Source organism: Simochromis diagramma, unplaced genomic scaffold, assembly GCF_900408965.1.
Source record: "Simochromis diagramma unplaced genomic scaffold, fSimDia1.1 OVJJ01000602.1, whole genome shotgun sequence".
Taxonomy (NCBI): domain Eukaryota; kingdom Metazoa; phylum Chordata; class Actinopteri; order Cichliformes; family Cichlidae; genus Simochromis; species Simochromis diagramma.
In genome coordinates, this window is record NW_024387040.1 from 5,468,808 (window position 1) to 5,496,657 (window position 27,850).

Consider the following 27,850-nt stretch of genomic DNA (forward strand, 5'->3'; position numbering starts at 1 on the left):
CCCCACCAAACAAACATACAAATAAAAGCATTATTTGATGTTAAATTAGTTTTCTCTTTAAGTATTCAAAAAGCAGACTATGGACAGCGTGCATTGTTTTGGTTATACATTTCTGATATGATAATGAGCCATGATGCAATATGATACGTACATAGCTAATATTTAAGGCTCAGATAGGTGGGTCATTCCTAGTTGTTGCAATTTGAGTCCATGTGAAGGAACTGAGATTAATGTTAAAACATTAGCTTATCTGATGAGGCATTGATGGGACTAGTTCTTGAGATTTTGAGTCTACAAGACTGAGTCAATTTTCCTAAATCTTGCCTGTGACATATGCTCTCCATACAGTAATAATTAAAGACTAAAACTGGAACTTATAACAATTAAAACTAAACCGAAAAATTACACTATGGAAACTAAACTATATTAAAAGCAATCAGATGGCTATGTATCTAATATAATCACTTTTTAGCACACGTGTGCTAAACTGCCATGTCCACAATCATCAATTATGCCCGGATATAAGTTATAAAAGTCCAAAAAATGTTGGCATTATCTCTCTTGCATAACCAAATGTGCAAGAGTAAGATAAGCTACTTATAATTAATTTATAACGGGACGAAGCTTCTCACAAAGACCATTAAACTGACTGTTTGTTTTGATGGAGTATTGGTACACAGCTTTTCCAGCACTTCACCTGAGCACAGCTGTGCATGCAGCAGTAGCAGCATCATGTGGGAGTAGGCTGGGCGGGGAAAAGCCACTTCATGTGACGTCAGTACAGAAACAGTTCAGCCAGTTTGGAGAGGAGGAAGCAGGACTTCTCTGTGTACCGAAACCTGGACGTCCACGCAGAAGACACCCCCCGGCTCCTGCAGGAAGCACCAGCCGAGCCGGACACTCAAACCCAACCCCCGCCCCAGCAGTTGCCGCCGTTCCGCGGTCACTTCACGCGACTTGCATTTAGCGGCAGAAACACCGGATACGAGCTCTGCTGCCGGGACCGAGACTTCCGTTAAGAAGCACGGCGGGGGAAAATCGTTCCAGTCGATATTTCTAGAGGCTGGCATGTAGCAGCCCCGTGTGCAGGTATGTTTACCCGGGTTTGTCGGGTCGTGAAACCTGCTTTGACGCAGTGTGTCGCTCCGGTGAGACGGCGGCTTGTTGGCAGGTAAAAATAAGTGAACGTCGGTTAACTGTGAGCTGCAGTCTGCAATTATGTTACCGACAAGCTGCAGGATTCATTGGGTTAAATGCCAGGGAAAACGGCGAAGTCCTAATATTTACATTCAGTCGAGTTTAAAGTCACAGCGTCTCCAACAAAAACTGATTTTTACTGAATGTGTCAGCACAGCATCCTGTTACTGGGACAAAAGTTTATTATGCAAGGTATAGTTTAGAGCATGTGTCCTGCAGAAAAAAAATAACTGATGATGTTAATTGATTATTCATAAGCAGGCGTGTATTTAGTTATTCTAATGCCATCTTGGCTCCCCATCTACCCTAAGTAAAATTTCATTGATAACACAAGTTGCAGCTATCAGCAGTTTTGTGAAGTAACACTTGTCTCAATAGTTTTCTATAGAATGTTCATGTTTATAACACTCGATAGTCTCTATATATGCTGACTAAATGTGGGGTAAGGAGTTTGCAGTAAGGCTACAAATAACCTGAAAGCTAGTTTTTTTTATATGCCACTACAATTGTTGTAACTTTTGGTTATCTGTAATCGCAGCTGCTGTTCTGCGTGGTAATCATTTTTGGGTTTCTGTAGGGATGGTTCTGTGGATCAGCGCATCTCTTTTACAGCCTTGTTTCTTGTGAGAAAGCAACATGTGGGACATTCCCTCAGTATGTAGGATTGGGAGGTGGGAGAAAGAATAGTAAAGTGGGAAATCTGGTCATCCTACCTATAAAGTATATATTAAGCTACAGCCAGCCGCTGTTAGGTCCTCCGCCTGGGAGGTTTAGCATGGTGTCTTGGTTGGTCAGTTGCCAGGTGTGTAGGCGTTTAAGAGGCTGACTTCCAAACGAGGTGTAGCTTCCTTGACCACTAGTGGTACATTCAGACCCGTTTTAGGAAGTATGAGAATATTATTGCTCTGGAAAAAAAAGCAAAGGTGGTCTTCTACCAGTAGGAAGCCATGGGAACATGCGTTGGTCTGGATACATCCATGGGAGCTTAACTATGTAAATGTTAGGCATAGATAAAAGTGCTGTGATTGAGTGCGATTGTGATAATGAGACGTGTAGTATCTTAACTTGAGTAGAAAGGTCCTATATAAGTACCAGTCCATTTACTATTTGAGTCTTTGCACATGTACAAAGACTGATGTTGTAAATCCTGCTTTCTGCCGAGCACTGAGTGGAGGTGAGGCCACTTTAAGTACTTTTTATGTCTTTACAAGCTTCAGGAATTTAACTGTGCAGCTCTGCCCTTTAATGTACAGTCATTTGGACAGTGACATAATCTTCCTAATTTTGCTGCTGTACACCAGTTAAATGTATTTGTAATGAAATGGGCAAAATGTAATTAAAGTGTGGACTTTCAGAAAGGGTTTAGAATAAAAGTCTGCACTAAAAATGAGGATTTGCAGCCTTTTTTATGTAGTCCCTCCATTTTCATGAGCTTAAAAGTAAACAAACTAATGTTCCAAATGTTGGGATTATTTTAATAATTAGATGCAAATCCCATTTAGTTGATGACTCCCTAAACCCACGGAGCTCAACATGATCTGAATTTCCACCCTTATCCTGTACTGCAAATGACTGCAAAACACTGTACTCAGTGTTTTGCAGTCATTTTTTAACATTTGACTGAAATTGTGCAGAAAGAAGCTCAGTAGCTTAGGAATTCAATCTGCTGCTGTTAGGCAAATGTGTAAACCACTACCCTATTAGCTGCTTTTGGCATGCTTTTGGTACAAAATACTGATAGGGTAACAGTTGATATTACTACGTGATATTATCAATTTGCAGATCTCTCCGTATCAACATTTATAACAGCTGATAAATGAAAAAAGTAAAGAAGAAATGGGAGAAACACCATTCAGGCACGTTATCACTGTTGATGTTGCATAGTTTGTCCACTAGAGGGCACTGCTGGTAACAAGGTAACAAACCTGGTAAGAAAGCAGTAACAAACCCTGATCCAAGCAGAGTGTGAACAAGTAAATACACATAAAAGTACACATAACAAGTGTTAGGTACATTGGTTTATGTTTTGTGTGTATGTGGAAAAAAAACAACAACAATATATCAGCTAATATATCAGATACTGGAGTCCCCCAAATATCGGTTGGAGTGATTGTATATCAGTCTGTCTCCATTTCTTTGTCAGCAACAGGCATTGAGACACTGAGACATTGTTGGAGGTTCCCATGTCACACTTCTTTGGCTCTGGTATATAGTCAAATGAGAATGTTATTTTATGCTGTTTATTTTCCCATTCAAATTGAGAGTTTGGCCTAGGATGAGAATGAGCCTCGATTGTGTCAGACAAATATGGTGTTTACAGCAAAAATATATAAAGTAAGTAAAGCAAGCATCCTCGACAGTTGCAATCTGGAACTATTAACTATGAAAAATGTTGCTGATTTGCTTTCAGCTAATAATCAGAGTTGTAAAAGTGACGTCTTCCATCCTAAACGACAGCAATTCCTAGATATTGAAGCAAAATGATGTGCTTTGCCCTGAAAAGCTTTTTGGCCAAACACCACAGCTGTAAAATTGCTGAGTGCAACAGTCACACTGTAAGCCCTTGCAGCAGTATTATTCTTTATTTGTCAGGGAGCAGATGTGCTGTTTGGTGCTAGCACACACCCATTAATCAGTACATGTAACCCAATCTGTCCTCTCTTTAGGCTCTTACAGATCCAAGGGTGCCTGGAAGGACCCTAATTAGATGCTGGTAACCTTTTCTGACCCAGAATGTCCTTTTTAACACATTAGCGTGATTACTGGCTGAGCTTTAATAATAACACACAATTTCATTCTGTGATTTATTGCTAATCAGAGGCTTATTCATATTCCTCCCAAAGATAGAGGTTTAACTCAGCTGAAGGATTAACCCCACTTTGTCATGCCATGATTGAGAGGCCACCTAAGACCTGCCATTGCTATAACTGCTGACACCACCTCAACCCAAATCCATATCCATCTGTGCCACATAAACAAGCCAGTGTGCGGGGGGTGGGGGGACTGATCATTTGCTGTAAATCATTAAAGGGTGACAGATGTGAGGACAGGAAGTGACGTGAAAGTGCTGTGGAAATCTGTTCAGAGCACTCCACCATCTAAAATGCATGCAAGTGTCTGGTAAGCTGCTGCATGAAAAGGTCAGTTCAGCAAAGTGGGCTTTTAAAGGTATTTTCACTTAATACGTTTCCCTTCCCTTTGATCATCTGCAACTTTTCACTTTCCTCGAACTCATTACCTTTTTTAAAACCTCTGACAGGCTGCAGGGCTCTCTGTAATGAAGAGGCAAGCCAAGAAGGTGCTGGAGGAGGAGGCGGCCTTGTGCTGCTGCGAATACATGAACAGACACGGACAACGCAGCCATGTAGCAGCCTGCTGCTGTGACTGTGAGGACCTGGATGACGCCTGTGACAGGTAGGAAATGTGAGATTTAATTTTGTGCCCCAATTTAAGGCAAGATACACAACTTGTTTTTGGTGTATTTCGACGAAAATCCATAATAGTCTTTAGGTGAATTGTAATTCGATTGATCTGAACTAGACTCCTGTCCCTCCTCTGAGCTGTTTTTGGCCAATCACAGGCCCTGCTAAAGATCATCAGTTTTTAGGAGAGAATGAAAAAAGTTAGTCGGCTAAGGATTAAAGTCCATGTTTCTTTAATGTTTTTTTTTTTTTTAGATTTTATAAATTTAGTAACAATTTAACATCACAGTTGAAATGTTACTGGTTCAGACTTTAGGAGATTTTCACAAAACTACATAACTACAACAAACACACAGACTGTAGTTAAATCAAGACAAAAAACGTATAATACTAATACTATAAATAAAAAGGAGCAACCTTTAAAGATCTGTCATACCAGCAGAAATAATATACAGAAAACAAAACACAAATCAGACAATTTGCTCAAATTCCTGGACTTGTCTGACCAGCGGTGCAAAATCCAAAGAGAATCACATCATTTTCATACCAAAGCTTCTAATATAGCAGTGCTGGGATCAGTGACTCTATGTGAAAGATCCTTGGTTTGACACTGGGAGGAGACATTAACCCAGTGTCATGGGGTCACATGTACACGTGTACTCCCAGTGCCCAGTCCAAAACCCGGATAAATGGAAGGGCTGTGTCACGAAGGCCATCTGGTTTAAACACTGTGCCAAATCATTTACAATCACATAACAGAACAGCTGAAAGTGCTGGTAATTCTCTGCTGCTGCTTGCATTATATGTGCAAAGGGCACAAAACGTCTTGCTTGTTCTTACAGAGACGCTTTAACAGAATTATAACCCAGAAAGTAAATTTAAAAATGTAACTACTGTCTTAGTTCTGTCTATCTAAAACAAAAGATATCAGATAATTTTATTTCTACCACATCAGTGATGGAAGTAAGGAGTTACTTTTTTCAGTAACGAGTAATCTAACTAATCACTATAACTATCGTTACAACGCCGTTACAGTTACTAACAAGGAAAACTATTTTTCAACAAACAGACGGTTGAAGCTGTCTTCAGCTTATTGCACCTTATATCAGTTGCACGGAAGCAGCTGTCTATGTAAGTAATCAGGGCCCCCCAAGATCTGGGCGCTACAGCGTTAAGCAGCTCCGCGCGCTCCCGCGGACGGCAATCACTTTCTGCCTGACGATCACTTTTTGGCACAACACCTGGAGCTAAGGGAGCAAAACAATCGCATCAGTGCTGCTGTTTGACTGAGGAAGAATGAAGTAGTCGCGGTAAGCCAATCACATGACCACTTTAAGATGACAAAGCAACAAGGTGATATATACCAGTTTTTAAATTGTGTTGATAGGCCACGTAAAACCAGAGTCATGGTAAACAAAATATACGCGGTGTTTGTTCCTGAATAGTTTCGTCACATTTAGGACAGAGCTAGCAAGCACTCTCTGCTTATGACCAAAAAACAACAACAACAACAACAACAACAAAAACCTCTACCCTTTCGTGTTGGTGGAAAAATGCACCATGTCAACCAATCAAAAAATGATATGGCAACATGACATTTGGTTGTTTAGGAAGAGGGGGAAGTTTTAGGAGTGATGGTGAGAGAGAGAAAGAGAGAGAGACAGCAGAAAAGTTAGTTAAGTAGTTAATGTGTTGTCTTGTGTAGTTAGTGTGTAGTGTTGTGGATAGTTTTGTGTTGTGTGTCAGAACAATGAGGCGACTGTTGTCTCCAGGTAGAGAATAGGAGTGATACACCTGCTGCTGTCAGACCTGCAGGTATCAGGCTGTGATGTTCTCCTTTATAGTGGACAGAAATATTTGGAGTGGCACAAATAATTTGTGCGCCATCTTATTGAATGCAGAACAGCTGATTGTTATGTAAATAGTTTGAAATTGTTATAAAAAAAGGGGTAAAAGGTAAACGGCTGCAAAAGCTGTGCATATGATTTTAAAATTGACAATTTATATTTGCATTTAAAGTTATGAAATATGATTCATTAAACACGTTTGTGGTTGTTACAGTAAAAAATATAACTTTTTCTACTCTGATATTATGTTTTTTTTGTCTGATTTTAGATCAATTGTGTTAATACAGTATGTCAAAATGAAAACATAACTGTAAATTTATACACGCTGAAAAGAATGATACCAAACAAGGCAAAGTAAATAGTTTTTAAAGGTGAAATGTAGAGGAAACATCAAAAGTAGTTAAAAATGGCCAAATCTACCCTGGACCCCAGAGGATTAAACATTTTTTTAAAGTAACGCAATAGTTACTTTTCAAGTAATTAATTACTTTTAGAATCTTGTAACTCAGTTACTTTTTTTGAAGAAGTAACTAGTAACTATAATTAATTACTTTTTCAAGGTAACTTGCCCAACACTGTACCCCATTAAAATCACATTTTCATTGAGGCCCACTTATTCTGAGATATTTCGTAATATGAAGCTTTTTTGTATTCCTGTTGGGAGGGTCGTAGAAGAGAGGGGAAGACCTATAATTTTCGGCCTCAGGTGTGATTTGTGTGTGCTTGTTGCAGCTTTATGGCCCAATAAGAAATGCTTCATTTGCCGTCACGTCAGTAAATGTTGGGCTCTTGATAGTTCCATTAGTCGACTAATTTGGTAGTCAGAAGCATGAGTCCTGCTGATGACTGAATGCTTTATTGTATCATCAATATCAGGTTTTTCACATAGTGGCACTCAGGGTATAAAAATCACATTGTAATTGCAATCTGCTGTTTATTATGAAAAAATATGATGAATGAATAACTTGTATTTGAGTTCTCTGTCTGTATTTTGGGTGCTTGAAACATGCTAGTAAGTTCCCTACATGGTTACTTTAATTAAAAAAAAAAAAAAAAAAAGGTATTACAGCTTTTCCGTTACTTCATCAGGTTTCTGAAGAGGGAACCTCAGAAGCCTGAATCCCTGTCACAGGTGGCTGCAGTCGTCACAGATCGGATTCGTGTGCCGTGGCTGTGGGGTGGAGCGCGCAAGGTGGACCTGTCCATCATTCCTCCTCTTCTTCTCCTTCCTGCCCTGCTGCACCTTGCTGCTCTCCACTTCCTGATCGGGATGGTGGTTCTGACAGCTCTGCCGGGCTTAGTGCTGTGGTACTACTATTTCACCCACCGTAAGAAAGGACGGACCCTCTTCTTCCTCAGCCTGGCCCTTTTCTCCTTGGCGTACATGTACTACTTGTTCATCACTGAGGTGTTTCCACGTGGGGATGTTGGACTGCTTCAGCTAGCGCTGATAAGCGTCGGGGTTGTCCTCACCCTGCTGGCTCTTTTCCACACCAAGAGAGATCCGGGCATCCTGCGCCCAAACGAAGAGTCCGTTCACAGCAAGGTGGCGTATTACAGCTCCCCCACAGGCAGAAACCCTTCCCTCAGTGGTGGGAGGCAGGATGTGACGATGACTGTAGCCAATCGGGCTGGGGTGTCGGAGCATGCGGAGGAGGAAATGAAGGAAAGCAACCGAAAGAACTGGTGTCAGGCATGCAGGATGGTGCGGCCCCCCAGGGCGGGGCATTGTCGCATCTGTGGTGTCTGCGTGCTGCGTCTCGACCACCACTGTGTCTGGTGGGTTCCATTCAAATTCCTCTCACTCGACCTGCCTGTCATCACTGCTTTCTTCTCCTTCAAACACTGAAGTTGTCTTGTTTGTGACCTGCTTCTTTTCTGCACAAAGACCACGCAGATCTAAAATAACACCTTTAATTTATAAGAGTTAAGTTACTCTGTCTTTGCAGGTAATGAGCTCAGAGAGAATGAATATCTTTGTCCTCTTGTGTCTAGCTCACCATATTTTTTTTCTATGTTGTGTTAACGTCACAATTTCCTTGCTGCCATCCTTCTATACCATGCACGCTCCTGCATGTTTGTGTGTAGTGTAGTGTAACCCTGGAGTCTCAGTACAATGTTTTGTCTGCTTGTGTGTGTACACGTGTGTTTGTGCGTCCCCTCCTGTCTGTGTCGGGGCAGGATAAACAGCTGTGTGGGGCAGGCCAATCACCGCAGCTTTCTGCTCACGCTCGTCCTCTTCCTGCTGACGTCCCTGTACGGAATCAGCCTGGTGCTGCAGAGTGTGTGTCCACGGCAAAATCTCCTCTTCGCCTTACTCTACTGCCCAGGAGTCTACAACCAGTACAGGTAGTGGAAACAGACATACAGTTCTGTCAAAAACTAAGTATACCCCATTAATCAAGAGCTTGTAGAACCACCATTAGCAGAACTTTGAAGTGGTATTTTCTGTTTGGCTTTATCATGTTGCTGTGAAGGAATTTTGGCACATTCTTCTTTACCACATTACTTCAGTTCATTGAGGTTTGCAGGAATTAATTAATGCAGAGCTCTGTGAAGGTCCCACCACAGCATTTCAGTCAGTTTGAGGTCTGGGTCATTGCAACACCTTTATTCTTTTATTTTTCAACTATTCTCTTGTAGATTTGTTGCAGTGTTTTGGATCATCATCCTGTTGCATGACCCAGTTTAAAACCAAGCTTTAGCTGCCAGACAGATGGCTTCACATTTGTCTCTAGAATACTTTGGTACACAGAGGACTTCACGGTCAAATCAGTGACTGCAACATGTCCAGTTTCTGTGGCCACAAAACAAGCCCAAATCATTTTCCCTCCACCACTGCACTTTATAGTTAGCATAAGGTTTTTGTGCTGATATGATGTGTTTGGTTTTTCTGTGCATTATGGTCAAACATCTCCACCGAGCCAGGATACATGGGCATTACATCAGGAAGGACATCTGGTGTCAAATCTGTGCCAAGTTGTAACTTTCAGATTCATTCACTGTTTGAAATAAGGGAGCAGCCTTAAATGATTATGCATGTATGTGTGTATTGATTGGAAACTGTAATTTTTATGCATAGCTAATTGAATTCTGGCACTAGCATCAGGGCTGTAACGGTTCTGAAACAGAGACCAAATCCAGAATGAAAACAAGGCATTGCCCCCCAGACATCAGGAAACACTGGTGACAAATGGAAGGATAACACCACTACTATAAGCCACTATATACTGCTACACTAGCTTATAGTGGCGGCGTTATCTTTGGTGTCAGCTTTATTGTGAAATACACAGTTTAATTCAACTTTTTTGTTTTTTTGCAGAGAAGACTTGGTGTTGCTGTAAAAAAAAAAATCTGTGTAAATACAGGTTTATAATCAGCTCAGTAAGGTTTGTATATAATGACGTTCAGTGACCATGTGGACCTGTGGTGGTTAATGCTGAGACCTAAAATACGGAAGTGAACTAAAAATGAATGAGAAGAAGTGTTTGAGTTTACTTTTAATTTATTATTTCATCACAGGTGATCATACATGTAATTTATTTCCTCATTCGCCTTCTCATTGATCTCCAGTATGTTGTCCATATTCCAATATGATGGAATTAGTCTGTTACGGCGTCATTGTGATGTTGTAAAAAGTGTGTTGTACAGCTCTCATATAATCTATTACTCGATATGGTTTGACTTTGTGTCCTAACGATGAATGTCAAGGTCAAATGCTTAGCAACCCTAGGTACCCAAACAAATGGAACAGATTATATACTCTGTACTAGTATTTATACTAGAGAGAGCATAATCAATAAATCAGGCTCTACAGGCAGGTTTCCTTAAAATGTAATGTAATCAACATATGTATTCACAGTGCCTTATTAATTAAAATTAGGACCCTCTGTGTTGTTACCCTGTGAACAAAATTAAACATCTTAACTGCACAGCGTCAGTACTTGTGCTTAAATAAACACCCACAGCTGAGATAGAGTCCACAGAAAATAGGGTTGACAGCCTTTTTCGCAGCAATTAAGATCCTCACTGACCCACTGCACAGACATTTAATACTTTTCCCAGAACTACCAGAAGTAAGTGAGGACCTTCCATGAGCATATTGAGTGTCTGGCTTTTTTCGCTCTACTGAATCACTTTCAAGAGTACCTTGAAGCAGTGGCCATTAAGCTGTTGGAGAAAGATTCACAGTTTTTGCTCAGAGCAACGAGCATGCATGTGAAGTAGTTCAAATGACTAGTACTGGCACTGCTACTGAACTCAGAGTTTAAAAACTGTGAATGAGTATCATGCCCTCAATATGTAAAGATACTGGTTCTTTTAACTGTGATCTGTCCATTTACACCCTTTTAAACTGGTTACACTAAATATTTTATCTTTGAAAGTGGCTGAGCATGAAAATAAAACCCTTTTGCTGGTAAAAAAGAAAAAAAATTGACTACCTCCGTCCTTGTCTGTGTTCCAGCACTGCTCTTTGCTTCACCTGTGCGTGGTACAGCAGCATCGTGACGGGCGGGTTGCTTCACCTGCTGGCGATACAGCTCATCAACGTCAGCTACAACGTGACCGAGCGCGAAGCCCGCATCGCCCTGCGAGAGAAAACCGCTCGCAGCGCCTACTGGGGACTCGTCGTGAACACTGGCGCCTATTCCCGAGGTTTCCGTGGCAACTGGTCTGAGTTCATGAGCATGGGAGACAAAGTGATTCCCCCCTCTCCCACTGACTTGGTGTGAGAGACTTGTGATGCAATGCTGTTTAAAGTTTGGGAATTGTGGCTGCTGGTGTGTTAGTGTCCACTGGATGGCAGCATGACTCCTTTTAACTGATTGGACGTGCTGCTGGCAGCAAACCCCAGAGCTGCTACGTTTTCAACGTGCAACATATGGAGTTGCACTGACTTTGACACTTAGCAATAACAACTACGCACGCCCATAAGATGCACATACTGCCATAAATGTGAAGGACATGCAGGATCTCCTCTATGCAGCTGGTCATATACGTCACCTCTGCCAAACAAATATTACTAGTCCTTCACGCTGGATGTCTTCCTTGACTTGAAGGCTGACCTTATGTCTCCCCTCCTTCGTAGTGCCTTGATGCGAGACAATAACTCCAACCTGCTGATCCTGGTGGGGACATTTTGTCTGAACACAGCACAAGATGATGCATCTGAGTGCACAGATAGGATATTCAAAGAGGCTCTCTAGGGCTCACTATAACCTTTTCATCATTCACAAACAGACTGCACTTGACCTTACTTGGCCTTGTGAAACGAATTCATGGATATTTATCACGACTAATTGAAACATTTTGGCATAGGCCAGCTAATTTGAAGTTCCACAGCAGCTGATTGCTTAGTTATTACCACACGGTTACTTTTAATCTGTTTCAAAACTGACTCAGAAATGGAACAACTCTTAGATAAATGGAAAATGCAAATTAATCAATATGTTTTGGCATCAGTTAGAAATGAGTTTTTCACTGCTTTTGGTTCTCACAGGCATTAAAGGTTTTTTGTTTTTTTGTTTGTTTTTTGTATTCCAATAATTGCTCTGGTCGATTTATGTGTTTCTGTGAAAATATTTTATAAAATAAATGTAGGAAGTGTGCAGTGTGTCATCTTCCAGAGTGATGCTGAGATGTTTGTGTGTCGCCTGCATCAGTATGCAGTACGTTGCCCGTTCTGTCGGTCTTCCCAGAGGCGTTACAGTGGATGGGAGCAGAAATCCGGGAGAACCTCAGTCACTTTGCGGCACAGCTTCTCCCTCCGCTCGTCCTTCTCTCTTTCCTTGCGCAGCAAACATGGAAGTTGCCTCCAGGCCAGGAAACATTGCCGCAGCACTCGTCTGATATGCAGGCAGATGGAGGGACAGACGGGAACAGAGCAAGTGAGCAATAACAAACTGGATTAAAGGGACCTCTAGCATGACAACAGCTAATAAGTTCTCACATGTAACTCTGGGGCTTGTTGGTAGTGTCACCAAGGCAGCTGGTGGGAATTCATTTGCACCCTGTGGCCATTTAGCGGACTTCACCTAACAAGCTGAGGTTTATAAACATTCTCAACTTGTGGCAATGACAGATCATTAAATCCTACAAATGCTTCTTATAAAAAGCCCTCTTTTGGACCACAATGCAGATTTGTGCATTGTAACAAAATTATTAATATTATTGACTCATGGTGTCATTTTTAATATCAGTTCAATTTTATTTATACTGTGCCAAATCACAACAACAGTCACCTCAAGGCGCTTTATATTGTAAGGTAGACCCTACGATAATACATATAGAGAAAAACCCAACAATCATATGCCTTCCTATGAGCAAGCACTTTGGCGACAGTGGGAAGGAAAAACTCCCTATTAACAGGCAGAAATCTCCAGCAGAACCAGGCTCAGGGAGGGCCAGCCATTTGCCGTGACTGGTTGGGTTGAGAGGAGGAAGGATGGATGTTGTGGCGGACTGTTGTACCTTGTAATTAGTGGAAGCTGCGATGCTAAACTAAGGACAAATCTGAACAAACCAGCAATGAGAATGTTTAGAATCTGAAAAATTAGCATGTATGTCACACCAGTTAACGGGACCCAAGACTTGTACCCTGCTGGTTTCTTTCTGGTTTCTTTCTGCTTAGTAATAGTGCGAGTATATCATAATTAAAATAGCCAGGAAAAGAAGAATCTAAGCAGTATCTTGTCTGTGTAAATTCTGGCTTGCTACTTTAACAGATTTATGGCATGAACAGCAGCATGTTAGCATGCTGGCTCTAGGATTTAGGGAGACCATACAAGCACAGATGGTTTTATATAAGACTGCTATATCACAATTACCCCCCAGATTTATTGACTTTTGGGTATCTACAAAGGCTATTATTGCAGAAACGTGGCCCGTTTAGGAGCGCTACACACTGAGCTACAAAAGCATCCCAACAGACTCCATTAATCATGATATGAAAAGACATTTGCAGCTAACAGCAGATATGAGTTGGTGCACCGGAGTCAAGGAGATGGTGGTATAAATTTTCTGTCTAAAGAAGAGGAAGTTACACTGGAAAAGGAAGATGGAAAAAAAAGATGCACTTCATATTTCATATTGGTGAATATCCAGAAACTGCTTCTGCATCTACACAACTTCCTAGTAAATCTATTTTTTTCAGGGCTACTTGAGGTCTTGAGTCTCTTATTGAAAATGCCTAGAGGTCAAATGAATGTTTACATCTTCAAAGGCTTGCAGGCCCTGTCCTTTCTCTAAGAGCTGCAAAGACTGTTCTGATTCAGCAGTTTAACTTGTAATTAAAGTTCTTTCAAGTTGTTAAATATAATAACACCCACTTGGCTGGTTATATTACTGTGAACATATGGCAAAGTCAGGGGTAGCAGACCTCTCATTATGCTCCAGAGCCAGCTCCTGATGCTCCCACTCCACCAGCCTCTCCTGAGTCACGTGGTCCAGCAGCGCCAGCAGAAACCTCCTCAGAGCGCGTGTGCGATAGAAGCGCTCGGCTCGCTCTTCCTGAATTATCTGTATGTCTCTCAGCTGGAATGAACAACACTTGCTTACAAATAGGAATACAGTGAACGTGAACAAAAATTATAAGATGAGATGCACAGTGCTGTGAAAAAGTATTTTTCCTTTTCTTGATTTCTTAGTTTTTTTGGTATTCATCACACTTACATGTTTCAGATCACCAAACATCATCATCATGATGCATTGTGAAAAGGTTATTTTCCCATAAACCCAAAAACTGATTGTGCCACCTTTAGCAGCCACATTGAAGGCTGACCAGCCAGTTTAAGGTCACGCCAAAGCATCGCAGTCTGATTTGAGGCCAGAGTGTGATTAAGCCGCCCCAACAGCTTTATTTTTATTTCTTTTTTAGCCATTCAGAGGTGGACTTGCTGGTGTGTTTTGGATCATTGTCCTACTGAATAACCTAAGTGCTCTTGAGCTTCAGGACAGAAAGTGATGGCCATAAATTCTCCTTCAGGATTTTCTGGTAGAGAGCAGAATTCATGGTTCTATCAATTACGGCAAATCGCCCATGTCCTGAAGTATTAAAGCAGCCTCGACACTGTTGGTATGGTGTTGGTGTTCTTTTTATGAAGTGCTGTATTAGTTTTTATTACTTTTTTGGGGGGGGAAGCAAGAAGGTCCTGATTTCATTTCCACCATCAGGGTCTTTCTGTGTGGAGTCGGCATGTTCTCCCCGAGTTTGTGTGGGTTCTCTACAGGTACTCCGGCTTCCTCCCACAGTCCAAAGACATGCACTTAGTGGGATTAGGTTAAGTGGTAACTATAAATTGCCCATAGGTGTGAATCTGAGTGCGAATGGCTGTCTGTTTCTATGTGTTAGCCCTGTGAAAGACTGCTGACCTGTCCAGGGTGTGCCATGACATGACCTCTGTAATGAGTCAATCACCTCTTGGAGTCTACTTGACTTTGCCAGACACGTTCTGTTTTGGTGATTTCTTGATTGAATAGGTCGAGTAATTAGACAACTGAATTAGGAAACTGAACTCAGCTTTTCCAAAAATTGCTCTTAATCACAGTTAATTCATGATTTAACAAGAAGGGCAATTATTTTTTTTCCGCATAGGGCCAGGTATTTAAAAAATGCATTTAGTATTTAATCAGTTATTTTTGTCTAATGTTAATTTTTTTTGACCTGAAACATGTAAGTGTGAAAAATATTTTTTTTAAAAACACTAAGAAATCAGGATATAAAAAATGGTTGAAAAACTAAAGGAAAATCTAATATAAGTGTTGGTTGTCTCCTTATTTGATGTTTTTCTGATAGTGTGGGTGGTGACTGGGGAGCTGGTGACTCAGAAGGTCACAGCAGATGATTTCCATTATTTTCATACTCATCAAGCTGATCAGTGACCCATATCGCCCTGTGGATGGTTTATTATCAACTGGGAGAGAGAAGTCACATGAACACAGGAATGTCTCGTGGTGGGAAAGAACTTTGTTTTGATTTGCATTGATCCCTCTCGTGTACCCAAGTCATGCCAGCAAACACAGACAGCAAAACAGAGGCACAGGGCTGGCTTCTTTCCTTTAACCTGTCACTCATACAGACTGGAAAAATGAAAATATGACTGAGCAGGTAGAAGAGGAGATTAGGAAAAAGGTATTTCTTTTAGTCAGCCCCGGATGGCGTCTGTATGTGTGCAGGTGTATACGCACCCTTTTCCAGCAGGTTAAGCTCCTCCGAAGCAAAAAGTGCTGGTGCAGTTGGTCAGCACAAGCTTCTTTGTCAGACACAGACTCTCTTGCTGATTGCTGCCAGCCTAATGTGCACTGCCTCAGGAGGATGAAAGTGTGATGACGCTCAGCCAGCTGGCAGGGAATGAAAAAGAGAGGGGGGAAAAGCACCAGTGTGCACTCGTGAATGTAAACTCAATCATATGTGCCAGGTAGAAAAGCCATGTACTCGCATCCAAACAGAGAGGTTTTATAACAAGCTCTGAAACATGAATACAAAAGATTTTCTGCGTTCATTTGTTAAGCTTTGCTAAGACAGGAACATTTGGAGGATGAAATAGTGATGATGTCAAGGGAGTGCTGCTAGAAAGCTTTTGTTTGGACGTATTCCTTCTGCACTTTCACGTCCAAAGTGTGTCGTAGATTTGCCTTTGGCTCGGTTTTTGAGCGACAATAATTTATTTTTTAAAAAACCAGAGCAGTTTGTGTATTGCTCACAATTGTCAGTTATTGTGTACATTGCTCACAGTTGCCACTTTAACACATTAATGGTGTTAAAGTCAAATAAATGTTTTTAGTTTACTCCTCACAGCCAAAAATACAATAGTACTTGCTGGCTCCCTGTGTCGCTGTAGACTGACAGCTGAAATGGACAGGACAGGTGATTTACCTCCACACTGGCTAGTCTGAGCTGAACGAGGCGTTTCCATGGCGCCAGGCCCCGCCGCAGCAACAACGTTCTGCAGTGGTGTTGGCGGGCCAGTGCCATCAGCTCCCGTTGCCTTTTCAGTTGTCTCTGTTTCTCCTCTTCTCTCTGTGCAGAAACACAAAGCGAGATTATTTTTAATATTCTGCAGGGAGTCACATGAGAGAACCGCTTCTTGTACTCAGACCCACGAAGTTCCGCTTTTTTGCGGACATCCATAAAATATGAAGTACACCTCACCTCTCTTTCCAGCCTTTTCTCCTCCCGACGTCTTTCTGCTGCTTTGCGTTTCTCCTCCTCCTCCTCCCTCAGCCTGAGCTCTTCAGCGGCTTTCATCTGAGCCTGAAAGTTGTGTTTGCCATTAAATTTGGATGTGTTTTTTTTTAACGACAGCTGTTTTGGATGTCCCAAAATAAAAATGGTAAGAGGTCTGCACTTATGGAGTGCATTTTAACCTTAGCTGGCTTCTACTGCTTTACTATCGGTTTCTCATTCACCTATTCACACAAACTCCCGGCTTCACGTCTTTCCTGAGATCAGTTACAAACAATGAGGGGCAGGGAATCAAACCACCAACCCATGGGAAATCAGAGCCACCACTTGAACCACAGCTGCTGCTGCAAAGAAAACAACAACCCACGTTTCCCCAGAAAATGACCTTTCAGCTTACCAGCTTTTCTTCTTCTTTCTTCCTCTTGAGTTCCTCAATTTTCTTCCTTCGCTCTGCTCGCTGACGTGCTCGGGCCTCCATGGCTTCAGAGAGACGGAGGGAAAGTGAGCGGATGACAAGCTTTTCTTCTGTGCGGTCCAGTGATTGGTCATGTACACGTTTCTTTCTTAGACTTTTCATTCTGAACACGAACACATCGGCCCTTATGCCCACAAATGTAAACTGCTCACAAGTGTGACTCAGAGTCACTTAATTTCCTGAATAAAAGAGCTACAGCAGTGCTTCACCACATCTTTGGGAGATGGAAATGAACTTTCTGTGCGTGTGTGAACGTGCAAGTTCCCCTGCACAATGAGCTACTTTTAATACTGACCTGTGGTGAGTGGATGGGGGCATGTCTGCAGCGTGACAGCTTTGCTTGAAGGTGCACTCTGACTGTCAGGTTCTCCAGTCCCTCTCGGTGCCCTGCAACAGAAACAAAGGCCTGTCAGAAGTCTGACTGATACTGTTCCTGGCAAGTGTTACTCAGAAAGGTAATGACCAAAGCCAAACTTGACTGACATACATTAGATTGTCTGTAAATCTGTAAATGAACTCCAATGTGCCGAGCTTTCTTCTGTTACTGTATACACTGCTTGGAGAGTGTATTCCCCCTGTAGCAGTCAGAAACTTTTTCTTTCCTTTTACTCATTCTAAAGTTTAAACATCATCTGTTTCTTTTATCTTCTCCTCCATGATTTATATTAATAACAAAACCTGTTATCGGGTAACAGATTGTACCGCAGTGCATCTTCATCTATATTATGGAAACCGTAATTATCTGTACCATAGTACCAAACTACACATATGAAATATTGGTTCCTTTTAACTTTACCTAATGAGGTGTTCACACAAATAAACCTTTCCACTTGTTCTGCCATTAGTCTGCGCCGAGGAAAGAGAAGTGAACAAACAGTGATTACTCATCTTGAGAGGTTTCAGAGCTGTTAACAAATTCAGAGTGTGTGGAGTTAGTCTTACACAAGGCTGAGTGTGAAGCCAGGTTAAATATAGTATGTGAAACAATTTAGTAGATGGGATCAACCTAAACAGCACAGGCTCTAAATCTCTAAGCCTGAGGAACCAACCAAACATGGTTTCATTTCAACATCTGTCACACGAACATTTCCAAGTTTAAATAATGCACAGTGAAAGGTCATCCCTCCTTGGCTTCATCCAAACTGCACATGCAGGCTGTGACAAATATCTCTCAGTGGGCTCCGTCCTTCTTCATGTGGACCCGTTCCACAGCTGATTCATGAGAAAGCACAGCAGTACATTTGTATACACATTTACAGGCTACAGGTGGGCATGGTGGTGCAGTGTGTCTTCATACCAAGCAGGTTTTGGCTTTGAACCTTCAGCTCAGCTTGGGCCTTTTTGTGTGGAGTTTGTAAGTTGTATGTTTGTACAGGATTTTTAAGCATGAACGGATTGTTCAATGACGGTCCAGCGTGTCACGATGCTCAGAATCTGCCTTTGCAAGGCTCACAGCTTTCACTGCACCTGAGCCAAATGTCTTTTCCTGCAGGGGGTCTTCAGGAGGGGACACCAGTTTCCCTGTTCATGAAGCGGCACTGGAGCTTATATACATCCAGTTCATCTGGGCTTTTTCCACCTTGCTTTGGGTTCCTAATCAGATTTTAAAGTTGTGACACCAGTTTAGCTTACTTGGATGAGCAGGCAGTCATAAGCTGAAAGGCTCAATCCAGTGTCCCGCATTCGAGTCTCAACCAGGACTCTTTGTTGTGTGTCCTTCCCCCAATCTCTATCCTATTTTCATGTCTAGTCTTCTAGTCTTCACTGTTCTATCAAATAAAGTCCAGAAAAGCCCCCTCTCCCCCTCAAAACGGTTATACCCCTAGAAAAAACACCACATTCCTACACCACATTAAGGTCGAAAGAAGCCAGTGAGGTGGTTTGGGCAGTGACCAGGATCGTCTCCAGCACACCTCCACCTGACACTTTTGTAGGGCACAACCAACAACGAGGACACCTTTTGTTAGACCCTGAACTCGCTGCAAAACTATATTTTTCAGCTGGCCTGAGAGTACCTCGGGCTTCACAAGGAAAAAGCGAAACAGGAAATGTAAATCTGGAACTATAAATGAGCAGAAGTTATAAAGGATGGACGGACACTAAGCATACTCATTATTCAAAACTTTGCAAAAATTATACTTTGCTTTAATTTGTTATGAAATTAGAAACATTTGGCATCAGCAGACTGGATAGACTAACAAAAGACAGAAACTAAAAGCATTTATTAATGACTTAATTATTTATAACTTAATAGCACAAACTGACAGCCCAGAAGTTGCTTTTTGGCTTATAATGGACCTGCAGAACATTAGTTAATTATTTATCATTCAGTGAAAAAGCCAATAATTGCAGCTTTAAATCCTTTATAAAAGGTGCCTTATGGCAGGGTGGAACCATAAAAACTGCTGCTGACACAGGGTTGGCTGTTTGGTGTCACAAACAAATAAACACTCAGTTTAATACGTATTACTTATAAAATGATTCACACTAATCTAGAGCTAACCGGTTCATGCGATATGCACTGAACATACCTCTGCACCTTGGTGTCAATATTGCGAGTCTTTGGTCTCAAGCCTCCGAGCATTGTTGACTGGGTAACTTTTGCAGCTCTCTCCTTTTCCAGCGTCAAGCCTCTCATGTTCTGCTCCTGCTTCAGCCGGGTAATTTGCTCTTGCTGCTCTTTCAGCAGCTTCCTCTGTTGTGCGATGATCTGCTTCTGGGCAGCATGTCTGTTTTCAAACCTGCTGCCTGGTGATACCAATACCGAACGGGTGCAGGCACCACCCTCCTCCTCCTCCTCTTTCTGCCATGCCCTGTGGAGCTCAGCAGCTGTGGGTGCTGCATGGCGTTGGGTCACCTGCCACGGTTGAGAGGGCCGGGCTGCAGTAATCATAGGGTTCTTTTCCTGAGGTAGTGCAGAGGTCTCGGGGGCTAAAGTGTCAGAGCTGTAGCGATCTTCCTGAGGAGAATAGAAAAGAGAAGGTGGGATTTTACATAGAAGCTAGGTTCACATAGAGCCTAAGGCGACAACACAGATGCAGTAAAAGTTTCTCTTGGTCTCTCAAGGCTGCTCAAACTTTACTAAGACTTTGTCCTTTTAGAATTCTGATACATTAACAGAAAAAGTCTCTGATAGGTAAGGATGGGTACCGGTATCCGGTGCCATGATGGCAGCGGTTCTGACATAAACGGTAGTAACCAGACCGAAAAGCAGCGCACATTTCGGTGCTTTATTTCGGTGCTTTTTTTTCCTGAGCTGTGATACACTTTCTAGCCAATCATTTTACATTTCCGAGGATAGTAGGCAGGTCCAGGTACGTAGGTTCTTTTAGAGCAGAGCTACAGATTAAAAATGCCCAAGGCGAAGCGGTCAAAAGTCTGGCTGTACTTCACAGCAAAAGATGCAAACTCAGCAGCCTGCAACAAGTGCTTTAAGGTGATACTGTGATACTGTCAAAGGAGGTAGCATTATAGTTCTTCATTCTCTATTGTTGATATTTGTCTTTCTTTATTTCTTAGTGTTTACGCGTTTGGTTTATTTCCTTACCCTTACGGGTTGCTTTCGTTTTATTTTGTGCCGTTAGTCCTGTGCTCCTGCACTAAAGGTTTTTGGGTTCATCCGGGGTTTAGCTCAATAGCCTTCTGTTTATGTTCAACGTTCCTGGTGTTTATTATGATTCTGATTTTGTGCCTTTAGTCCCTTTTGTGTTTCTATTCTGTCCCTCCAGTGTTCTCAGTGTTTCTCTCTTTGTCAAGTTCCTGCCTCCCACATAGCCGACTGTGACAATTACATCACTTTCCTTTATAAGAGAGTCACGGTAGAGACAGATAGTAAACACGAGGAAAGAAAACATCATGAAAACAACTCTCTGCTGTAAAGGTTAAACCAGCCAACGCATCTCATGTGTTTCTCCAGCATTTCTTCCATCAGCTCTCTGCCCTCCTGTTCATCATCCCTGCTCTCTAAAGAGTTGTAAATATTTCAAAACCTTCTTTGGCTGAAGGGCTGAGTAAAGGTCAGGTTATTTCATGCAAAGAGGAACGTTAAAAGGGAATTTTTTTCATTCAGTTAAGCTCCGAAACTCAGTAATTGCCTCTGTAATTAGGCTTTCAGCACCGCCTATCAAAGCTGATGTTTTAGTCATGATTTCACTCGCTGTAATATTTTTCAGATTGTGTTCAGTGGGAATCATTAATGAAGAGAGTGCACCGTTGCTGATGACATGAGGATTTGTGAGTCTCACCTTCTCTGTGGTCCGGTTCGGCGCCTCCGGTGGGGCCATTATTGGCCGATAAGCCGGACTTTCTGTGGCCCTGAGTTTGCCTGCTGATGCAGCACTGATTAGAGCAGCCATCTTTTGTTTGATTTCCTGCTGCCGGGCCAAAAGCTCACGTTGTTCCTTCTCCGTCCGACACCATAGCTGCCACTCATTCAGACATCGCCGTAGCAACCGCCTTCGGTCACTTTCAGCAGCCAGCTGGCACTGTCTGGAGGAGGATACGGATGTGATCATATTTCTTGCCCTCAATTACTGCTGGGTCACTGCACCCTGGATATAAATGCTTCTCAGTCAACGAGTGACCTGTTGAGATACTCTCAATTAATAGTTTGATTTTAGATTTTGGTAGAAGGGGAGGGCATCGATGATACAATAAGAGCTACTTTAATGTTTACAATCTCTGGTTCTTGCCTGCTTTCGGTTCGCAGTGCTTCCTCTGTTCTTGCCACCTCGCGCTGCTTTCGTTCTGCCCACACCACCGCTCGCCACGCCCGCCATGCTTTTAGCTGCCTCTTCCAGTCATAGAGAGCCTTGGCCTTACCCATACGTAGCCTTCGGTCCAGCACGACTGAATACCACCCAGAGAAATGCCTTTGCAGACACTAAACCATATGCACAAATTCATGCGAAACATAAATTCACATATATATAATAGCAACCTACAGTTGTGGTCAGAAGTTTATGAACAGTCATCATGGGCATAAATGTCATAGTAATTTTGGGCTTTTAATGATTCCTTGAACTGTCCTCCTCCTTCAATCTTCCATCCACTTTGTGTAATGTACCAGTGACACTGGCAGCAAAGCAGTCTCAGAGCATGATGCTACTGCCACCATGCTCGACAGCTGGTACAGTGTTGTTAGGTTTGTTATTGGGGCCAACCAGCCTAATCTTTGCCTTGTCTGACCATAAAAGCTTTCTCCAGGCCAAGACACTGGCATTCCAGCACTTTCCAGTTCAGGGCAGGCTTGAGACTTGGTGGTCTCTGAATATCCTAACCAATTTCCTCTTATTTGAGAGTGACAGTTTGGGTCTTATTTCAGAAACTGGGGACACATCTGAATAACTTGTACGTATGTACAACTGTATGAACTGATCTTGAAATCTGCAGTTGTTTAGAAATGGTTCCAAGTGACCTTTGACAATTTATGTAAATATATTTTCTTCTTAGATTTTTCCTGAGTTCCTTGGCCAGTATTGGCCAGTTCAGTGAGTGTTGTCAAACAAATCCTTTTTATTCTGTGAAAAAGAAACTACCAGTTGTAGCCAATTATTATCACTAATGGAAAGTTAATAGGCCTTGGTCTTGTCAAGTTTACCAATAAAAATGTCTGCTGTACAGTCAATCCCCCAAGACCAGTTCAAATGAATCAGTGAAAGCCCGATACTACCATGACATTCACTCCCATGACGAGTGTATGCAAACTTCTTAACACAACTGAATCTACAGTATTTACACAAACATACTTAGCTTCCAGGTACCAACCTTAAGGTTGTTAATGTGAACCTTTCTTTGAATCATTTGTTCTTGATACAGTCGCTTAGCGTCCTCATGCTGTTGTTTAATGAGAGGTGTTGGAGCTGAATGGAGGTTTCTGGCTGTGATCTGCACTTCTGCTCTTCCTCTCTCTCTGTACATTAATATATTAAACATAATGGCAATTTTCTTTATGTGGCACATTTCATTATACATAAACCTAATGTGCATAACACAGAAGATAAAAACATAAAAACCTGTGTGCCTTAAGACACCCTGTGTAAATTTAAGAAATGGTACTGGTATGCTAAATATCACACTATAGTTTGCATCCAAACACTATGTCCCATTTGACCTCTGACCTCAAGAAAGCGCTGTCATGAATGAGATACTGTAGTATCATTTTATGTAATAAGGTCAAATCTCATGTCCAAATCAATATCCAAATAAACATCCATGTTGCTGCCCTTATCTGATTTTGACTGCAATACAAACTTCTTAAAGTATATTTAAAAAGAACAAATAAAGCAAAAATGAATATATACAAAATATAACACCATTCCTCTAAAAGTGCTTCATGTTGTTTATGAAATGGTCAGAAATAACTGAAAGATGCATAGACACCTGTCCAAGAAGATATCAGACTTAGTGCCTGTACATGGAGTGATCACTTTCTTACATGGATAGTTGCACACAAAAGGCCCAATCTGAGCCACACAGACCCAGACTACTAATCAACAACAACCTGTTCAATACTCAAACCTCTAAGTTCCATATAACCATTATTATATTTTTGGTTTCTGTACAAATACTTGAAACACTAATGGTGTTGCTATATAGGATAATGTTTGGCTACTATATGTTTTATAGTAGCCAAACATTAGCCTTGCCAGCTAACATGAGACTGTTAGCACAATGATGCTAATTGGGATAAAATCTTCTATTTTTTGTGGTACTTTTTCTTAGTTTCATATATTGTGTCATTTTGTAGTTCATAGAGAATGTGTAGTCTCTTTCTAAACACTTCACCTCCCATAATCCTTCAAGTCTCAGCTCTCTTGTTAATTCCTTAAATGGCTTTTTAGTTTGTCAGTATTATTAACTGTAGACAAAAAAATCATTAATATGATATAGTGACAGCATCGCAGATATAAAGATTTCTGTTTATTTCCATGTTGTGACACTTGCTGACTGCTGTCCACGAGGAATATTTAAAGTTATGACACATTTCCTGTGGTAAAGAAAGGCCTTACACTCATAGTGAGAGCATGATTTACAACGCAGCCTTATCTTTGCTCACCAGACTGATATGGCTGATCACAGCTCTCCTTGTCAACAGGTTACCACTAATCCATTCTCTCCACCAGGAAGGAAGGTGAAGCAAGCCAGATCACAAACAATGTGATCTGCTAGGTGATAAATCGGCTTGTTGTAATCTTTTCCTACCTCTGTCGAACAGTCTGTTCCAGGCCTCTCCTCTCTTCCATCTGCCGCCTCAGCCTCACCATCTCCTGCTGAACCATCTCCTCCTGCCTGCGTTTCTCCTGCCTTTTCCTCATCTCCTCCTCTTGTTCCCTCTTCTTCGCCTCCTCTCTGGCAGCTCGTAGGACATCCCTCTCTCTCTGCTGCCTCTGTCTCTCAGCCTCCCGTTGGGCCCTGTTTTCTCGCACCTGCATTGGAATTGAGCAGCATTTTGTACAATTGCAAACATCACGCGAACACACGTCATTCCAGATGATTTGCTCAGCGGCATGCATCACAACAGCAACAGCCAAACCTTCAGCATTCGCATCTCTTGATACGGACTACCTGTTGGTGTCGGGCTTCCATGGTAACGATTGGGTCTCTAAATCTTTTTCTGGTTTGATGAGCATCAAGTGCCAAATCCTCCATCATCCTGGAGTCCAACAGCTCCTGCTCCATGAGGTCTTGTAGGAAGCCTTTGACAGCTGACTGCTCTTCTTCCTCGACAAGGCAGTTATAGAGTTCTAAGTATTTTTGGAAAAGAAATATGACAACTGAAGTACTTGTAAAAGACTGTACTTCACATTATTGATGACCATTTTTCAACATTTCGAGCTTTAATATTAATTTCCTTCTATCTTGGAAACCAGTGCTTTTAATTCCTTGCACAATACTTGTAAGATCCAATGGTACTGTAATGCAGACTGAAATAGTACTGTGCAAAAGTCTTCAGCCACCTTTATATTTTCTTTATATTTTGCAGGAAATGTGAATTAATTTATCATAAAATGTGCATACAGTATAAAAGGCAAAAACAGTTTGTACAATCCTAATGAACTGAATGCTTGAAAGTCAATATTTGGTACGAACACCTTGATTCGTCAACACAGCCTGAACTCTGTTAGGCAGCTTTCTTCTAATTTCTTAAAGTAGTGTTCAGGAATAGCTCTCCAGGTTTCTTAAAAGACATTCAAAGCTCTTCTTTAGATGCTGGCTACCTTTTCTTCTGTTCTCTGTCAAGATGATCTCACACTGCCTCAATAATGTTGAGATCCATGCTCTGGGAAGGCCAATCCATGACTGACAATGTTCCATCGTGTGTTTTTCTATCCAGGTAGGATTTCACTGCATTGGCTGTGTGTTTGAGATCATAATAAAAAATTGTGCTGCCGGTCAAATGCATTCCAGATGGCGTTGCAATGGTGGATCAAAATTTGATCCTATTTTTCTGAGGTCATAATTCCATCAATTTTTCCAAGACCCCTAACACCACTGGTGAAATTGAGCCCCAAATCATGACAGAACATAAAAAATGTTTAACACATAAATGTTGCACCTCTCTCCTGACCTACTCCATATATTTTGATGATTTGAACCAAACTTTTCAAACTTGGAATCATCACTCCATCAAACCTGTTGCCACTGATTTTCAGTCCAGTTCTAGTGTACTTTGATATACGTTTATATAGAAAAACATTGAGACCTGGAGAACTATTGGTCACTTTAAAAAACTACAAAAAAGTATGGTTCTTTGGAAGCTTAATAATAAAAATAAATGAGCGGTGGCCTGAGGCCTTTGCACAGTACTGCATACTGATTGTTTTGAATACTCTTATAAAGCCTAGCAGTCAGAGGCCATTTGAAGCAATATAAAACCCACACTGAATTTTGAATGAGCCTTTCATAATCATGAGTAAATCTTCTAGAGGTCACTGTTTCTTTAAAGGTGTTCTGTACCGCCTCGTCCATCAGGGCCACAGGTCTAATGGAGAAAGTCTTAATAAATAATGAGTTTTGGGTTATCTCATCAGGTAATATTTTATACCATCAAAGTTGTTGTAGTTTAAAGCAGCAGGCACAGCACTAGCTGATGCAGCTGTGCCCGTCCTCTCAGCAGAGCACATCAGGTCATCTTCATCCTCCAACTCCAACTCCAGCCGCAGCTTATTACTCAGCCAGTCACCTAAAAGGGCCTGAGCTGCAACAAACAACAGGCCATATATCATCATCCCTCTTGCTGTACTCTATGTGGTTATATAGATAGCATTTCTACACAGACAGGTTATTTATTATTATTATTTATTATAAGGCACCTACCTTCACTGTAAGCCTCGTCATGATCTCTCAGCTGTTCAGTGCTTTGCAATGGTACAGCTAGGCTGCTGATTCCTGAATGAGGTTTTTTGTGTGAGAAGACTTCCGACACAGCAAACTCTGAGGCCATCTCCACTCGCTGAGGTCAGGGAAAGGACACACACATGCAAAGCTGAAGTTAACAATTTCGTCACACAATTCCCAAACCCCCAAAGACATTCAACTCAATAATAAATAAAAAATATATATAACTGAGCACACACATTTCTTACCTTCTTCCACTGATCAATATCACCTTTCTTTACGTGAATCTGAAAGAAAGATTAGTGTAAGCTAATATTCTCTGTAAGAAACACCAAAGAGCTCTCACACACAAAAAAATGCTGGCCTCATGGTCACCTTTGAGTGCTTAAAAATGCCTAGACAGGCTCAGAGACACTTTGAGCTGCGGTGGCAGTCTGCAAATTGGAGGCTGAGCCAAGGGCCTAAAGTCTGCGGATTATTTCACAGAAAAGCTTAGCCACTGCTTCAAATCAGCAGGTTAGTTCAAAATCATTTCTCACACGTCCAAAGGTCTGTGCCATTGCTAGCTTGCCTGCAAGCATGTGAGTATCAGAGATAGGGCCGGGTGACATTTCTGAACGGGCCCCTGACATGAGCCACGAGTTTATACACGGTAATAACACAGATGTGCTTTTCCTTCTTTATTATTCAAAGAGCATTTAGCCAAATTATTTCCCTCTCTCGGGGATATTACTGGGGAAAACAGATGCAGTATAGCGTTCAGTTTAGCACAGTCTATGAATTTACACGAATCCAAAGACTAGACTTACCTTGTTTGCCGAGCCAACTCTTCTCCACCTAAACAGGTCAGGATTGTGACCTGGAAATGCCATCATCACCTGATACAGCACTGCACCTTAATATGATGTAATCCCAGTTATCACGTTGGTGTCTTTTCTTTACTAAAACTGTGCGCGAAGCGCAACAGTCAACGTTTTTCAATTTCTATCGTCAAAATATGCTTAAACGTTATTAGAAAAAGTGCTCGAAAACCTAAAAGCGGTAAGCATAACTCTCGTCGAGTTACTGTTATGGTGGATTCTGGGTAATGGAGTAAATTGGCTTTCTTTTTTGGATGACTGTTCCACAAATTAAGATTTTCGGGACTACGTTTCCCACAAGACTGTAGCTGGGGGTTCAGCGTCTTGGGTCACCATAGCAACTTTGATAGGTCCTTCAGTGAGAACTGAAATTCATTAAAAGAATAATGATAACAAACATGTATTAATAAAGTAGTTAAAGTAGTTAAATACTTTGCTTCTAATTAAAGTCTTTCAACAATTTAATGTAAAATGTTTAATTATTAGAATGTTTAATTCAATTTTTATAAAAATATAATTATAATTTA

General features: G+C 41.5%; 2 protein-coding genes across 8 annotated transcripts; one reads left to right on the plus strand and one right to left on the minus strand.

Moving 5' to 3' along the window:
- Positions 1 to 537: 537 nt before the first annotated feature.
- zdhhc23b (zinc finger DHHC-type palmitoyltransferase 23b) lies at positions 538 to 11,700 on the plus strand. Of its 7 annotated transcripts, none has more exons than XM_040044481.1 (7): positions 538 to 1,089; positions 3,864 to 3,910; positions 4,228 to 4,365; positions 4,457 to 4,611; positions 7,556 to 8,245; positions 8,648 to 8,815; positions 10,932 to 11,700. In XM_040044481.1, the coding sequence occupies exons 3-7, from the start codon at positions 4,330 to 4,332 to the stop codon at positions 11,197 to 11,199; spliced, it is 1,317 nt and encodes a 438-aa protein (XP_039900415.1). In that variant the 5' UTR covers positions 538 to 1,089; positions 3,864 to 3,910; positions 4,228 to 4,329; the 3' UTR covers positions 11,200 to 11,700. The 7 variants fall into 7 exon arrangements, with proteins under 7 accessions (XP_039900415.1, XP_039900417.1, XP_039900418.1 ...); XM_040044483.1 differs by having other exon boundaries at positions 4,228 to 4,337; XM_040044484.1 differs by lacking the exon at positions 3,864 to 3,910 and having other exon boundaries at positions 4,228 to 4,337.
- ccdc191 (coiled-coil domain containing 191) lies at positions 9,954 to 27,739 on the minus strand. Its single transcript, XM_040044477.1, has 17 exons — positions 27,273 to 27,739; positions 26,712 to 26,750; positions 26,443 to 26,578; positions 26,171 to 26,323; positions 24,691 to 24,869; positions 24,328 to 24,551; positions 22,891 to 23,035; positions 21,816 to 22,006; positions 21,369 to 21,612; positions 19,656 to 20,083; positions 17,420 to 17,511; positions 17,047 to 17,129; positions 16,617 to 16,718; positions 16,341 to 16,484; positions 15,653 to 15,805; positions 13,845 to 13,999; positions 9,954 to 12,312 (listed from the first exon to the last, which is right to left on the minus strand). Exons 1-17 carry the CDS (start codon positions 27,336 to 27,338, stop codon positions 12,171 to 12,173), a joined length of 2,676 nt encoding a protein of 891 aa, XP_039900411.1. The 5' UTR covers positions 27,339 to 27,739; the 3' UTR covers positions 9,954 to 12,170.
- Positions 27,740 to 27,850: the final 111 nt, after the last annotated feature.

Bases quoted from the DNA above. Each gene is read 5' to 3' on its own strand.
- zdhhc23b (XM_040044481.1), top strand. From the start codon at position 4,330: ATGAAAAGGTCAGTTCAGCAAAGTGGGCTTTTAAAG. The intron at 4,612-7,555 runs GTAGGAAATGTG...TTACTTCATCAG, and splicing joins CTGGATGACGCCTGTGACAG to GTTTCTGAAGAGGGAACCTC. The intron at 8,816-10,931 runs GTAGTGGAAACA...TCTGTGTTCCAG, and splicing joins GGAGTCTACAACCAGTACAG to CACTGCTCTTTGCTTCACCT.
- ccdc191 (XM_040044477.1), bottom strand. From the start codon at position 27,338: ATGATGGCATTTCCAGGTCACAATCCTGACCTGTTTAGGTGGAGAAGA. The intron at 24,870-26,170 runs GTATAAAATATT...AAAAATACTTAG, and splicing joins AAACTACAACAACTTTGATG to AACTCTATAACTGCCTTGTC. The intron at 21,613-21,815 runs GCAAGAACCAGA...ATCCTCCTCCAG, and splicing joins GCACTGCGAACCGAAAGCAG to ACAGTGCCAGCTGGCTGCTG.